Source organism: Anabrus simplex, chromosome 8 (genome assembly GCF_040414725.1).
Source record: "Anabrus simplex isolate iqAnaSimp1 chromosome 8, ASM4041472v1, whole genome shotgun sequence".
NCBI classification, from domain to species: domain Eukaryota; kingdom Metazoa; phylum Arthropoda; class Insecta; order Orthoptera; family Tettigoniidae; genus Anabrus; species Anabrus simplex.
In genome coordinates, this window is record NC_090272.1 from 133,472,427 (window position 1) to 133,488,091 (window position 15,665).

Genomic DNA, 15,665 nt, shown 5'->3' on the forward strand with positions numbered 1-15,665 from the left:
AATGCATTAAACTCGACTTGATTCATTTGTAACGGCCTTCGGTCTATACTCCGACTACTGTCCGGATATTTTTCAACTTGCTTTGATTTTCCGTCATGATATTTATTCAGATATAGGTGTAATTCAAATATTTCTTCGCTGTGCAGGTTCTTCAGCCCGTAATAACAGCAATATCTCCCTTCTTCTTTACTGAGGATTATTTTTTTCTCGTGGATAAATTTACGTAGTTTTGCGTAACCGTTTTTTTTTTATTGTTCACCTACGTCTTCTTATTTAACAATTTTAAAAACCTTCTATCATTTTTGTCATGGCCGCATGGATCCTTTATAACTTTCCGTCTCACTCCGTGATCTAGGCATACTTATTTCGCCAAATAAACATCTTTGCCGTCACGTGCATGGCCTCCTTGATTTTATACGTTCGTATTATATATATATTCTGAAATCACGGCCTATTTCACTTAATATATGCGTTCTTTTCAGATGTATGGCCCAATTACGTAATCTTCGCGATCTCATTACCGTGCATGGCAAACTTTTAATGTCGTATGACAACCTTTATTCCGTTATCAGGACGATGAAAACGGTACATTTATCCTCCTGCCATGGACAAATAAATATGCTGCTCACAGTATATTTATTTCAATTTTTTGTTGTTCTAAACTGATGTAGCTTTTCATCGGCCTGACTTCGTTCATTCGTATCATATGTTTTGGATTTTTAGTTAGTATTCTATTCTTGATCTTCTTTATAATTGACAAGTTTGGGTTTTCGTATTCAATTTCTGCTCTTCTTTATCTTTTCTTTTATCCTCCTGAAATTCTAGACTCTCGGCTTCCTCTATATCTCCACTGATGTCTCGATCCCTGATCGCTTCTTCCCATCTCTTCTTTTCTCTGGTTCCTTTTCTTTTATTTCAGTAATCCACTTCGTTCTTCCTTTCCTTCGGAAATTTCCTTGTCCGTCTGACATTCGTTCTCGCCTGTTCTGCTTTTATTTTCACCTTTGGATTCGGTTCACCTCTTCCATGATAATGTACTTGATTTGTTTCTGTTAAAGTTTTAAGCTCTCTCATGATTCTCTTCATTGTTATCTGTTCAGACTTAAATAAGTGTCTTCCTTCCTGATCTTGCACGTTGTTCTGGTTCGTATCTAATTCGTTCTGCATTTGCAAAATTTCAAGTTGAATTACTCCAATTTCCACCTTTCTTCTTTTCTTCTGCCTCTCTTCCGTTCTTCTTATTTGTCCTAGCTGCTTCTGCTGGCACTCTTCTTGCAAGACGAAGTCTTCCGGTCTTCCTCTTTTTCTTTCTTCCTCGAATCTTTCCCGTCGTTTCTTCTGCCGTTGTTCTATCATTTTCTGTTCATTCAACTGTTTTGATATTTCTAGTTTTGCCGTTTGTATTTCACCTCTAATATTCTGAATTTCTTTCTTCATCTCATCGATTCCCTGCTCCGTTCTAATTATTCTTTTCTCCGTTTCATTCTTGTTCTTCTTCATTTCTAATTTTCATCTCATCTCCAATATGGTCACGTGCTAATATAAAATTATCTCCCAGCATTTTATTTGCTGTTATTACGTTCTCATTTATGTCTTTTAACTTCTCTTCATACTGATTCCATTTTTCTTGGGAATCTACCCTCATCGACTCCATATTTTCCGTTAGCTTCTTAATTTCATCCTCTTTCAATTCCTGGATATAATTTCTATTTTCTGCTAATTCTCCTCTAATTTTATTCATTTCATTATGGATCTCTTTGTTTTTATCCTCCATCTTTTCCATCATTTCAGTTTGAAGTTCGCTTATCCCAGTTTTCATCTGGGAAACTACTACTTCAATTTTGCCAATTCCTGCTCTAATCATCTCCTCTTGCCTCTTCTCCATTTTCCTCATTTCCTCCATCTGGCTTCGTTGCCTTTGTTCTTGTTTTATTTGGTATTCCTCTTGTTTCTGATTACAATCTTCTTGTCTTTCTTTCATTTTTCTCATTTCCTCCATCTGGTTTCTCTGGTTTTTCTCCATGTTTCTTATTTCCTCCATCATTTCTTGCTGTTTTTCTTCTTGTTTATTTTGATACTCTTCTTGTTTCTTCATCATTTCTTTTAACATTTCTATTATTCCCTTCTGTTCTTCTTTCGTCTTATTTAACTCCTCGGTTATCTTGTTTACCTGCTCATGATTCTGTTTCCGTTCTCCTCTTGCCTTCTCTACATCCTCTATTATTCTATTTATCTCCTCATCCTGTCCTTGTAATTTGTCTCCCTGCTCCTTCTGATATTCCTCAAATTGTAAACAAAGCTGGTTCAAACTCGTCATATTTGCATTTACTATTATCCAACCTTCTTAAAATTCCAATCTCCAAATTTATAACTTAGAATCACTAAAAATTATAGCAATTGCTCAATTAATATGGAAACCGACTATCCGACGTCCCCCGCTAATCAGCCATCCTACCATCCCAGTCATTTAAAACATCGAAAATAAGCATTTTTTTTTTTTTACATTACTACCCTATTATCTACTCTTATCTTGACATAATACAATATAATGATTGAAAATAACATTATAAATTATCTTAACCAATTAATTATTTAAATTATTATTGCAATCTATTTTAATAATTTTTATCCATCTCTTCTTCCGCTTTTCTTCCACAGCCCTGAATTGTTTATCTATCTCTCAACTTCTTCTTTCCTTCTTGGTATCTTCTGTAAATATCCGATCTCAAATAATCATCTATTCTTCGCCTCATCTCTGGTTATTATCTTTCTCAGCCATCCTTCTTCATTATTTTCTAAAATATTCCCACATCGAGTATCCTCAATTATGTTCCAACGGTGAATGCCAATAAAACGTTTGGGCTAAGGCATTTTCAATCTTACCTTACTGCTGGGCATCAATTTACTGTATCCTACAATTATCTTGTCACTGCCCCTGAGCATCCTCAATCTAAATGTTATGACAACTTAATGTCCGCTGCTTTAAGAATCCTCAGTTTTGTTTCACGATGAATCGATTTTTTTTTTTTTTTTTTTTAAATATGTGCCACATTGGGTATCCTCAGTTTTGCTTCACATTGCGGCGTCATTTTTAAATGCGCGCCAAGAGTTATTTTGTAATTAGGCTGGGTGTCCTCAGTTTTGCTCTGAAGTTGGGCGCCATTTTTTAATATGCACCATCCTGAGGGGGTTTCTTTCTTGCACCATATTGGGCGACCTATCAATTGCTCCGGCTATTTTCCCCTCAACCATCCATCACTTCTACAGATCATTAAATGGATCAATGCATATAATAAAAATGATGCTAAGTGTCGGTAGCTATGCTCGCTTCTAATATTCATTGTATAAACAGTTACTGCATCATAGAATTGAAGCGATATCGTGATCTTCATTTTTCCTATCACATTTAGTGATATAATATTCCTTAAATTGCCACGCGACACCTCTCAGGGATAATTAAATTGCATCTGTGAACCGTACTATTTTTACGTGAGATCAACTGAGACACCACGTTTCCTTCTCAATAAATAACCATCGATACCATTCGTCCTCCAGAATCAATATCAAGTTTTCCAAGTCCAATCATTCGAAGAAAAGAAAAGAAAAAAAATATATATTTTTTTAAATGAATTAATTCAAAATCATTTATATCCTAATGATATTAGCATATCTCCTAAAATAATAACATCTAAATTGGATAATCTATAATTTATTTCATGATTCTAGAATCATAAAAGAAAATCTGATAATATTTATCAACATCAATTATCTTCCTCCTCTCTAAAAAAATAAATTAAATTTAATCTCTTCAATCTGATTCAACTATTCTTCTTGCATCAATTATGCGCATCACAAAAATAAAGGATTAATTCTCTTAATTACATAAATCGAAAGTACATATTCTATCTGTTGAAAACGTAGTATAACATTTTTGGGTTAAAAATAAATCTAAGTCCCTAAGCCATAGTAATCTTCATAATAAATATGTTAAATCTGAGTCCATCAGTTCTTGTTTCCTTGTTTAAAAAAAATGCTTATTTTCATCATTATCAAATTGATATCCTGTCAATAGCACGCGTATCTTCCGATGTTATAACGTTAGCAATCGCAAGTAAGTCCCAAATATATATCAGCTCAAACTAGCCAGTTCAAATATATATATATAGTTCATTAAATGAGAAATATTGGTCACCTTGACCATGTCATTTGGTTAAAATATTCAAATAACATCTTAAAATTAAATGTAGGTATCGTGTAAAGAATAATTATTAATCGTAGTTCAAATAGAAATTATACCTAACATGATTTATGGTTTTACCAATATCCAATCAGATATAAAAAATTCCATAGGAATGCATTTGGTAACCTATTTTATCTAATTGTGGTAGAGATTTAAATTATGAAATTGTTCTATGAATTACATACATTCTCGATACCAAAGTTTCAAATAATATTCAATACAATGTTGATATATTGTCAACACACGGCGCACTTCCATCTAGGACTACAAGAGAAGCAGTATTCCTAAACGCAGTACCTGGACAGTATTTCATGATGTCATGGTGAAGCACTGCATTGAAACACGGTGCACTTCCAACTCGGGCTGGAAGAAGCAGTGTTTCGCGATGGTGTGGTAAAACATGAACCACACTCCATAACTGAGTTCAAATCACTGAATAAACTGTTCAACATTCTGATAACAATAAAATACGAGATTCATGAAATATTTAATGAGAAAATGTACAAAGTACAGTATGATAAATATATGACGAACAGTATAATAGTACCAGTATACTGTACGAAACTGTGTTTGCTTCTTCACAAAGTGCTAACAATGATACTAAAAGGAAAAAAAAGCACACTAAAACACTAACTACAGTAGAACCCCACTTTAACGTGCCCACTTTCAAAGAATTCTCGCTTTTAACAAAGATTTTCGTAAGGCCCAGCCAAATCGCCATAAGCAGAATGTTATTTAAACCCCCTTCTAACGAACACTGACATAAGGAAAAGTCCGTTTTAAAGGAATATATTCCACATAAATTATGATCGCACATCCCTTTGTATTTAAAGATAAAAATTTCATTGTTCCGTATTGAAATTATTGATGTTAAAAATTAAATAACTGGAGGTTCAACCTATTCAATACTCAAAAGAAAGAAACGTAGCAATCACATTTATGGGACCGGTTTCGACCTTAGTCTAGGTCATCATCAGCCATAAAAAACATGTAAAATGTTTAAGAATGTTGGAGGTCAGTTTTTCACTGTTAGGCACAAAGACACGACATCACATTCTGTTCTGCACAAAGTCACAACATTAACAATCAACTTGCGAAGATCAAAAAGGCTTGAATTCGCAGACGAACAGATCTGTAGATGAAAGCCGCCAGCTCCCGGTGACTACGTGGCACACTCAAGGTCACGCACTGCGGCCAAACACCAAAGCAGAGTGGAGAACGTTTCGAAGGTCCAGAACCTGTCACGGCTGCGGGAAGCCAAGTACGTATATAAAAATGTACGATGCCAATTAGTATAACCGAATGAGCACCCGTACTCAAGCTAAGATCTTTTTTTTTTTTTTTTTTTTTTTTTTTTTAAATAGCGCACTGTGCATATAAGTTTTCATTTGTTTTCCGATATTGCGCTTTTTACTACATTTTTTTCTTCTCTCTACAATTGTTTTTTCAAATCAACTGTTTACCAAGATCTTAGCTTGAGTACGGGTGCTCATTCGGTTATACTAATTGGCATCGTACATTTTTATATACGTACTTGGCTTCCCGCAGCCGTGACAGGTTCTGGACCTTCGAAACGTTCTCCACTCTGCTTTGGTGTTTGGCCGCAGTGCGTGACCTTGAGTGTGCCACGTAGTCACCGGGAGCTGGCGGCTTTCATCTACAGATCTGTTCGTCTGCGAATTCAAGCCTTTTTGATCTTCGCAAGTTGATTGTTAATGTTGTGACTTTGTGCAGAACAAAATGTGATGTCGTGTCTTTGTGCCTAACAGTGAAAAACTGACCTCCAACATTCTTAAACATTTTACATGTTTTTTATGGCTGATGATGACCTAGACTAAGGTCGAAACCGGTCCCATAAATGTGATTGCTACGTTTCTTTCTTTTGAGTATTGAATAGGTTGAACCTCCAGTTATTTAATTTTTAACATCCCTTTGTAACAAAAACTTGCAATATTTTTTTTCTAAACTTGCTTTAAATGTTGATTTACTTCTGTTTTCACATAATCTCAGTCCGAAGTAAATGCGCTAAATGAAAGCGTTCCTTTGGCGATGTGTGGATCTGTGATAAATTGTCACGGCCTCTGGAAATCACTATTACCAGCAAGCAGCAGTCACCATCATGCTAGATGCTGTTGGTTAGTTACGTTTATTTAACTGTAGGTAGTGTTGGAATGACGGCTGTATGGAAGCGAAATGCAGTTCCCGGCGAGACTAGTTGTACGGCCTAGAGGCATAATTGATGTATGCGTACATGCCGCGAGAAACAAGTAACTTCACGAAATATAAACATTTAATGATATAGATGTTGATTCCTATAGGGAACCTGAAATATCCATCCCAAATGAGTAAATTTATAAACCAATATAAATGATCCGTTATTGGACATTATAAATTTTCCAGCTAACTCATTCCTGGTTGCCAGAGTTTTTCACCAGTAAAAAAGTCCACGAGGGCATAGACTTATCTCCAACCATTTGCCCTTTAGACCCATTTTAGTTCATAGTCTGTGGTAAGAAAATCACTTTTCACATAAATAAGTAAATAAATTAGAGATTTTACCAAATTTGACATCCAAATACAGTGTTTAGCCACCCATAGGACTCCTTAAGGGTTAAAATAATCTTTAAAGTACACAATTAGCACGAACGATTCGGGAGTAAGGACAGTTTTAGTCGAGGATGGGTTGCTAGTTGACCTTCAAATATCCATAAAAATTAGAGTATTAATTTCATATCCTACATCAAGCCTGCGAGACATCTAACATCATAATATTATTTTACAGCGTCCATAATAATGGCAATTAATAATAATTGTAAATTTTTAAAATGTATAAATAATCCCATAATGAAATTATATATCATGTCCAGTGATTATCTGAAAAGGGAGAATCTTCACCAATGATAGTTCAGTGGTTATGTCTCCAGTGAGGTCAGCTGCCTTAACCTATAATGGCAGCGCTGTTACACCGGAAAGGCATTTCCATCTTGCGACACTAATCGCTGCTTAGGAATCACACGGAGGGCGCAGACTGAAGAATATTTCCGGCCTCATTCACTGTTTTTGTTCCTGCATTGCTAGTTGTGTTACGAGTTACATTTGTGTCTGTGATAAGAATTGTACAGCGAGTTACGACGGACTACGTTTATTATAACTGCTAAACATAAGAAGCTGACTCTTCAACAAAAGATCAACATCATTAGCCATGTTGAAAGGGACAGCCAAGTACCTTTGTCACAGACAGCAAACAAATATGACTTGGCACCCTCTACGCTGTTTGGCATCATGAAACAGAAGGAAGCTATTCTAACCGTGGAAGTGAAGTGTGGTTCTGGGGCAGAAATACGGAAGAATATTCGTTCTTTGCCATACAAGGAACTTGAAAATGTTTTAATGAAATGGTTCAAGGGAAAAAGAAGTGAGAACACTGCAACTGACGGAAACATACTTATACAAAAAGCTTGAGAAGTCACGCTTAAGCTGGGTTTGGTCGATTTCAATGCTTCTAATGGCTGGGTTGTTCGTTTTTAAAAATGGCACAATCTTTTGTTCCAAAACATGTACGGTGAGAGTGCAAAAGTTAATGACAATACAGTTGTGAACTGAAAAAAGTATACATTGCCTCAACTTCTTGAAGGATATAATGCTAAGGATATTTTAAACACAGATGAAATGGGAGTGTTTTACAATTTGCTACCATCCGCTGTTCGATCAATCAATCAATCAATACTGATCTGCATTTAGGGCAGTCGCCCAGGTGGCAGATTCCCTATCTGCTGCTTTCCTAGCCTTTTCCGAAATGATTTCAAAGAAATTGGAAATTTATTGAACATCTCCCTTGGTAAGTTATTCCAATCCCTAACTCCCCTTCCTATAAATGAATATTTGCCCCAGTTTGTCCTCTTGAATTCCAACTTTATCTTCATATTGTGATCTTTCCTACTTTTATAAACACCATTCAAACTTATTCGTCTACTAATGTCATTCCACGCCATCTCTCCGCAGACAGCTCGGAACATACCACTTATCGTAATCTATAATCTTCATTTCCGTATTGACGAATTACACAATTAAAAATAGGAAAGAATTTCCACCAATCAATACTTGTTTATTGCTTATATTAAGCTACAGGACCGGTTTCGACCCCACATACAAGGTCATCTTCAGCTGAACCATGAATACATATTTATATGATGAAGCTTTGATTAAATTGCATTGTCATATGATGATGTGCATTTAGTCATATACAAATGGGGCATGTCTTAACGTGAATTGGCATATGTCAGTATGTACAATATTGCAACTGTATGTCTAAAATATTATGCTGAGGTCCTAAAATTAGTGTATAAAATATATCTTCACTTAAACTAACTTATATATATGTACAGGATAAAATACAATATATAAAAAACATTTCGTGCACATGAACAATCGTATCTTGCTTGTTGGTTAATTCATCAACTCTCGTATTTAAGTCCAATTTTCAGTTGCTGTTCTTGGATTTTAAAAGATATGGTTGTAAAATTGCATGAGTAAAAGATTTAGTCTTCTTGTGGGATAAAACACTTTCCAATTTTAAAAAAGTTGCCAGATGTATGGATAAAATTTGGCTAAAATATGTTCAGCTCTGCTATGTATGTTGCCTTATGTTAGAATCAAATCAATCAATCAATACTGATCTGCATTTAGGGCAGTCCTGTAGCTTAATATAAGCAATAAACAAGCATTGATTGGTGGAAATTCTTTCCTATTTTTAATTACATACCACTTAGTCGAGCAGTTCTTCTTCTTTCTCTCAATTCTTCCCAACCCAAACATTGCAACATTTTTGTAACGCTACTCTTTTGTCGGAAATCACCCAGAACAAATCGAGCTGCTTTTCTTTGGATTTTTTCCAGTTCTTGAATCAGGTAATCCTGGTGAGGGTCCCATACACTGGAACCATACTCTAGTTGGGGTCTTACCAGAGACTTATATGCACTCTCCTTTACATCCTTACTACAACCCCTAAACACCCTCATAACCATGTGCAGAGATCGGTACCCATTATTTACAATCGCTTTTATGTGATTACCCCAGTGAAGATCTTTCCTTATATTAACACCTAGATACTTACAATGATCCCCAAAAGGAACATTTACCCCATCAACGCAGTAATTAAAACCGAGAGGACTTTTCCTATTTGTGAAACTCACAAACTGACTTTTAGGCCCGTTTATCAACATACCATTGCCTGCTGTCCATCTCACAACATTTTTGAGGTCACGTTGCAGTTGCTCACAATCTTGTAACTTATTTATCACTCTATAGAGAATAATATCATCCGCAAAAAGCCTTACCTCCGATTCCACTCCTTTACTCATATCATTTATATATATAAGAAAACATAAAGGTCCGATAACACTGCCCTGAGGAACTCCCCTCTCAACTATTACAGGGTCAGACAAAGCTTCACCTACTCTAACTCTCAGAGATCTATTTTCTAGAAATATAGCAACCCATTCAGTCACTCTTTTGTCTAGTCCAATTGCACTCATTTTTGCCAGTAGTTTCCCATGATCTACCCTATCAAATACTTTAGACAGGTCAATCGCGATACAGTCCATTTGATCTCCAGAATCCAAGATATCTGCTATATCTTGCTGGAGTCCTACAAGTTGAGCTTCAGTGGAATAACCTTTCCTAAAACCGAATTGCCTTCTATCAAACCAGTTATTAATTTCACAAACATGTCTAATGTAATCAGAAAGAATGCCTTCCCAAAGCTTACATACAATGCATGTCAAACTTACTGGCCTGTAATTTTCAACTTTATGTCTGTCACCCTTTCCTTTATACACAGGGGCTACTATAGCAACTCTCCATTCATCTGGTATAGCTCCTTCGACCAAACAATAATCAAATAAGTACTTCAGATATGGTACTATATCCCAACCCATTGTCTTTAGTATATCCCCAGAAATCTGATCAATTCCAGCTGCTTTTCTAGTTTTCAACTTTTGTATCTTATTGTAAATGTCATTGTTATCATATGTAAATTTTATTACTTCTTTGGCCTTAGTCTCCTCCTCTATCTCGACATTATCCTTGTAACCAACAATCTTTACGTACTGCTGACTGAATACTTCTGCCTTTTGAAGATCCTCACATACACACTCCCCTTGTTCATTAATTATTCCAGGAATGTCCTTCTTGGAACCTGTTTCTGCCTTAAAATACCTATACATACCCTTCCATTTTTCACTAAAATTTGTATGACTGCCAATTATGCTTGCCATCATGTTATCCTTAGCTGCCTTCTTTGCTAGATTCAATTTTCTAGTAAGTTCCTTCAATTTCTCCTTACTTCCACAGCCATTTCTAACTCTATTTCTTTCCAGTCTGCACCTCCTTCTTAGTCTCTTTATTTCTCTATTATAATAAGGTGGGTCCTTACCACTCCTTACCACCCTTAAAGGTACAAACCTGTTTTCGCATTCCTCAACAATTTCTTTAAACCCATCCCAGAGTCTGTTTACATTTTTATTTACCGTTTTCCACCGATCATAGTTACTTTTTAGAAACTGCCTCATGCCTGCTTTATCAGCCATATGGTACTGCCTAACAGTCCTACTTTTAAGACCTTCCTTTCTATCACATTTATTTTCAACTACCACAAAAACAGCTTCATGATCACTAATACCATCTATTACTTCAGTTTCCCTATAGAGCTCATCTGGTTTTATCAGCACGACATCCAGGATATTTTTCCCTCTGGTTGGTTCCATCACTTTCTGAATCAGCTGTCCTTCCCATATTAACTTATTTGCCATTTGTTGGTCATGCTTCCTGTCGTTCGCATTTCCTTCCCAATTTACACCTGGCAAATTCAGATCTCCCGCTACAATCACATTTCTTTCCATGTCGTTTCCCACATAGCTGACTATCCTATCAAATAATTCCGAATCCGCATCAGTGCTACCCTTTCCCGATCTGTACACTCCAAATATATCAAGTTGCCTATTATCTTTAGAAATGAGCCTTATACCTAGAATTTCATGTGTCTCATCTTTAACTTTTTCGTAGCTTTCAAATTCTTCTTTCACCAGAATGAACACTCCCCCTCCCACCATTCCTATCCTATCTCTACGATACACACTCCAGTGCCGTGAGAAAATTTCTGCATCCATTATATCATTTCTCAGTCATGATTCAACTCCTATTACAATATCTGGTAAATATATATCTATTAAATTACTTAATTCTATTCCTTTCTCTACAATACTTCTACAGTTCAACACTAACAATTTTATGACATCCCTACTTGATTTCTAGTTCCCTGTTCCCTTATCACCGCTCCCTAGGCCATCCCGTTTCCCTGAGTGTACCTCCCTATTACCCTTCCAAACAAATTTCCTAACTTATACGTACCACTGCGGTTTAAATGAAGGCCATCCGAGTGCAGATCCCTATCTCCTACCCACCCATTAGGATCTAGAAATGTCACTCCCAGTTTCCCACATACCCACTCCATAGTCTCATTTAAATCCCCAATCACCCTCCAGTCAGTATCCCTCCTACACAGTATTCCACTAATAACAATCTCCGCTTTCTTAAACTTCCCCCGTGCCGCATTTACCAGATCCCACACATCTCCAACTATGTTGGTACTTATATCAGCTTGCCTTACGTTGTTGGTACCAACGTGAAACACTACCACCTTCTCCTTCCCCTCCTCCCTCTCTTCTACTTTCCTCAACATCTGCCTCAACCTAATTCCTGGATAACATTCTACCCTGGTTCCCTTTCCTCCACACACTTTCCCCACGTGTCTAACGATGGAATCCCCCATGACCAGAGCCTCGAGGAGAAAAGTGCCACGAAGCAAAAAAAAAGTAAAGAAAGGCATTGTTATGTGTTAACAGCGAATGGAGTGAAAAATTACAACACTAATAATTGTAAAATTTAAGAATCCAAGGTGTTTCAAGAACACCCGTACACTCCCGTGTTAATATGATTTTAACAAAAATGCGTGGATGACATCGGAGATATTTCTAACATTTTTACGAAGTTTGGATGCTAAGATGGGATTGGCAGGAGGGAAGATAGTGCTGATGATAGATGTCCTGCTCATCCTTCAGATACATCTTTCCTGTGGAATATCACAGATGTTTTCTTTCCTCCTAAATGCACCAGTCACCTGCAGCCTTTGGACCTTGGCATTATTCATTCTGTGAAAGAGAAGTACAGGAAGGCCCTGGTTTAAATAGCTACTTCTTTCCTTGAAAGATACTATTCAAAACTGCTTTGTCCATGCACTTTTTGGTGCCATTTCAGACATTTTTAAAGAAGATGATGCTACTGATGACATTGGGGAAGATTGGGTGGGGAGTGTATCAAAGGACTCGAGTGCCACAAAATTAGAAGAATTTGTTACTTGTGATGATGATGGTACCCTAACCTCAGCACCACAGATGGAAGTTGGAGACCTTTGTGACAATGCAAAAAGACACTGAAGTGGAAGAAGAAGAGGATCCAGCAGAACCAACTTTTGGGGCAGCAATGAAGGGACTGGAATTGTCTGCTGGTGCTTCTCCTCCTTCAACGTTGATGAAGACCTCATCAACAGCCTCAACCAAATTGAGAGAAAAGTTCTTTCCGTGAGACATCTGGGCAAGAGGAAGCAAACTACTGTAATGGACTATTTCAGAAAGTAAAAGTTAATATGCTTATTCTCATAGTTCTCATGGTCTATTTTTTACAAATCTCTTTAAAATCATGTTAGGCCTGTGTTCCTTCAAGTTAAAATATGACTTTTTAGTATTTCTTACACGTTCATTTATTATTTATTGACATTACTTTAGTTAAAGACATAAATGTATTATTATTTCTTGTGATATATAGCTTATTTTCTTTGAATCCCCTTTTAAGGAAAACCCCTCTTTAAGAAATATCAGATCCCCCTGAGATTTGTTAAAAAGGGATTCTATTGTAATTTGAATAATTATAAAATGATTAATGAAATTTAAGAAGAGTTCAAAATAGGTATTCTATGTACAATAACAAACTTAACCTAATCCAGTTATGAAAGCATACTTAGTAAAATAGTAGTCTATAAGTGAACTAACTTGAGTAATTATAAAATGAGTAATGAAATCTAAAGGGAGTCTGAAATCTGAATTTTACTTACCTTAACAAACAACCTAAACTAGTGAGGAAAGTATAGTGAAACAGTTAACAGACTAAATGAACTAATTTGAATTACTGTATTTGCTCGCATATAACTCACACTTTTTGACAAAAACTAAGTGTAAACATTTTCAGTGCCTATATATATGCAGGAATTTGTGTGCATTTGGAAAAAATATCCACTCACTGTCTACTCTAAAGGTAGTAAGAACATTTCAGTGCCTTGGGAGTTTGATATCAGATGGAAGAATGAAACAGGAGATAAGCACAAAAGTAGTTAGCTGGAGAGTTTTATCAATGTGAGAGGATTGTTATGGAACAAGAAATTGCTAATACGATGCAAGGACATCATGTACAAGAACTACTTTCTACCAGTCTGGATGTATGGAGCTGAAGAACCAAGGCAGAGGATAGTAAAATCCAGGCAAATGATATGAAATTCCTAAGATGCTGGCCAAGACAAGACAGGACTGAATACAAAATATGGTAATATGAGCAGAGCGCAGGAGAGAGTAGAATGATTGAGACTGTGGTGATACGGCCATGTGAAAAGAATGGAAGGAATGAGGATCCCGAATCTGATGCTTGAACTGGAGGCTAGAGGGAAAAGACCTAGAGGTAGACCCAGAAAACAACAGAGAGAACAAATTGAACAAGAAATAAAGAGGAAGAGAGTTGATGATGATGATCATGACGACACTGCAAATATGTTAATATTAAATTGTTATTGTAGTATTGTGAATTACTTACAAGTTCTTAGCAGCTCCAAAACCTCCAGGAAATACCACAGCATCTGCCATGGAAGCCTGAAGTGAACTCAGAGACTGTATGTATCCCCGGGCAATTCGAGCCGATTCTGTAAGTACACCTCTGATCTGATTTTCTGCTGGCTGACCCTTTAAAGAAATAGACCATCGTTTATAACCTACATTTAAAGTACAAATTTAAATAGGACTGATAATCCAGTAGCTGCAATACTTGAAATAATAATTGCCAACAAATTTAAAATACATATTCTGAAGAAGAAACAGACAAGTATCAAGCGAGATCATTTTACAGACAATAATATATCCATACAACATATAAAATATGAAGGGAGTTCAATATACAATGCAACACATTTTTTTCCTGAAAGCAGGTTGGTTTTATTGAGGATTCAAGTACACCATGTTTTTCCTCAATCCTTTTACTACAATACCATATTTTTCAACATAATCTACATTCACTGCTACGGCCTTATACCACCGTAATGTGAGGGCCTGTATGCCTGCATGGTACCACTCGACTGGTCGATGTCGGAGCCAACGTCGTGCTGCACTGATAACTTCCCCATTATCTACGTAGTGCTTCCCATGGAGTGCATTCTTCATTGGGCCAAACAGATGGAAATCAGAAGGTGCGAGATCCGGGTTGTACGGTGGATGAGGAAGAACAGTCCACTGAAGATTTGTGAGCTCCTGTCTGGTGCGCAGACTTGTGCGAGGTCTTGCGTTATCATGGAGAAGGAGAAGTTTGTTTGCATTTTTGTGGCTATGAACAAGCTGAAGTCGTTTCTTCCATTTCCTTAGAGTAGCACAATACACTTCAGAGTTGATTGTACCGGGCGAGTTGGCCGTGCGCGTAGAGGCGCGCGGCTGTGAGCTTGCATCCGGGAGATAGTAGGTTCGAATCCCACTATCGGCAGCCCTGAAAATGGTTTTCCGTGGTTTCCCATTTTCACACCAGGCAAATGCTGGGGCTGTACCTTAATTAAGGCCACGGCCACTTCCTTCCAACTCCTAGGCCTTTCCTATCCCATCGTCGCCATAAGACCTATCTGTGTCGGTGCGACGTAAAGCCCCAAGCAAAAAGAGTTGATTGTTTCACTACAAGGGAGGACATCGAACAGAATAAACCCTTCAGAGTCCCAGAAGACTGCAGCCACGACTTTACCAGCTGAGAGTACGGTTTTGAACTTTTTTCTTTGTGGGCACCTCTCCATGGATTGCAGTTTTGTTTCCGGTTCTAAGTGATGAATCCATGTTTCATCGCCTGTGACAATTTTTGACAAGGAATTGTCACTTTCAGCCTCATAATGAGCAAGCAATTCCATACAGATGTTTCTTCTTTGCTCTATATGGTCTTCCGTAAGGTGTTGAGGAACCCGCCGGGAACAAAGCTTTGAATACTCCAACAGGTGGATAAGTGTGTCAGCTCTACCAACAGAGATGTCAATTTCAGCAGCAAGGTGTTTGACTGTGATCTGTAGATCACCTTGAAT

The 15,665-nt window shown here is 37.0% G+C and overlaps 1 protein-coding gene across 1 annotated transcript in view; it reads right to left on the reverse strand.

The window, feature by feature from the left end:
- Window positions 1–15,665, reverse strand: part of LOC136878897 (ES1 protein homolog, mitochondrial) — a 128,984-nt gene that overhangs the window by 93,539 nt on the left and 19,780 nt on the right. The window contains exon 3 of the mRNA XM_067152489.2: window positions 14,156–14,301. Coding sequence (XP_067008590.2) covers window positions 14,156–14,301 — 146 coding nt within the window. The remainder of the gene's footprint in view (window positions 1–14,155; window positions 14,302–15,665) is intronic.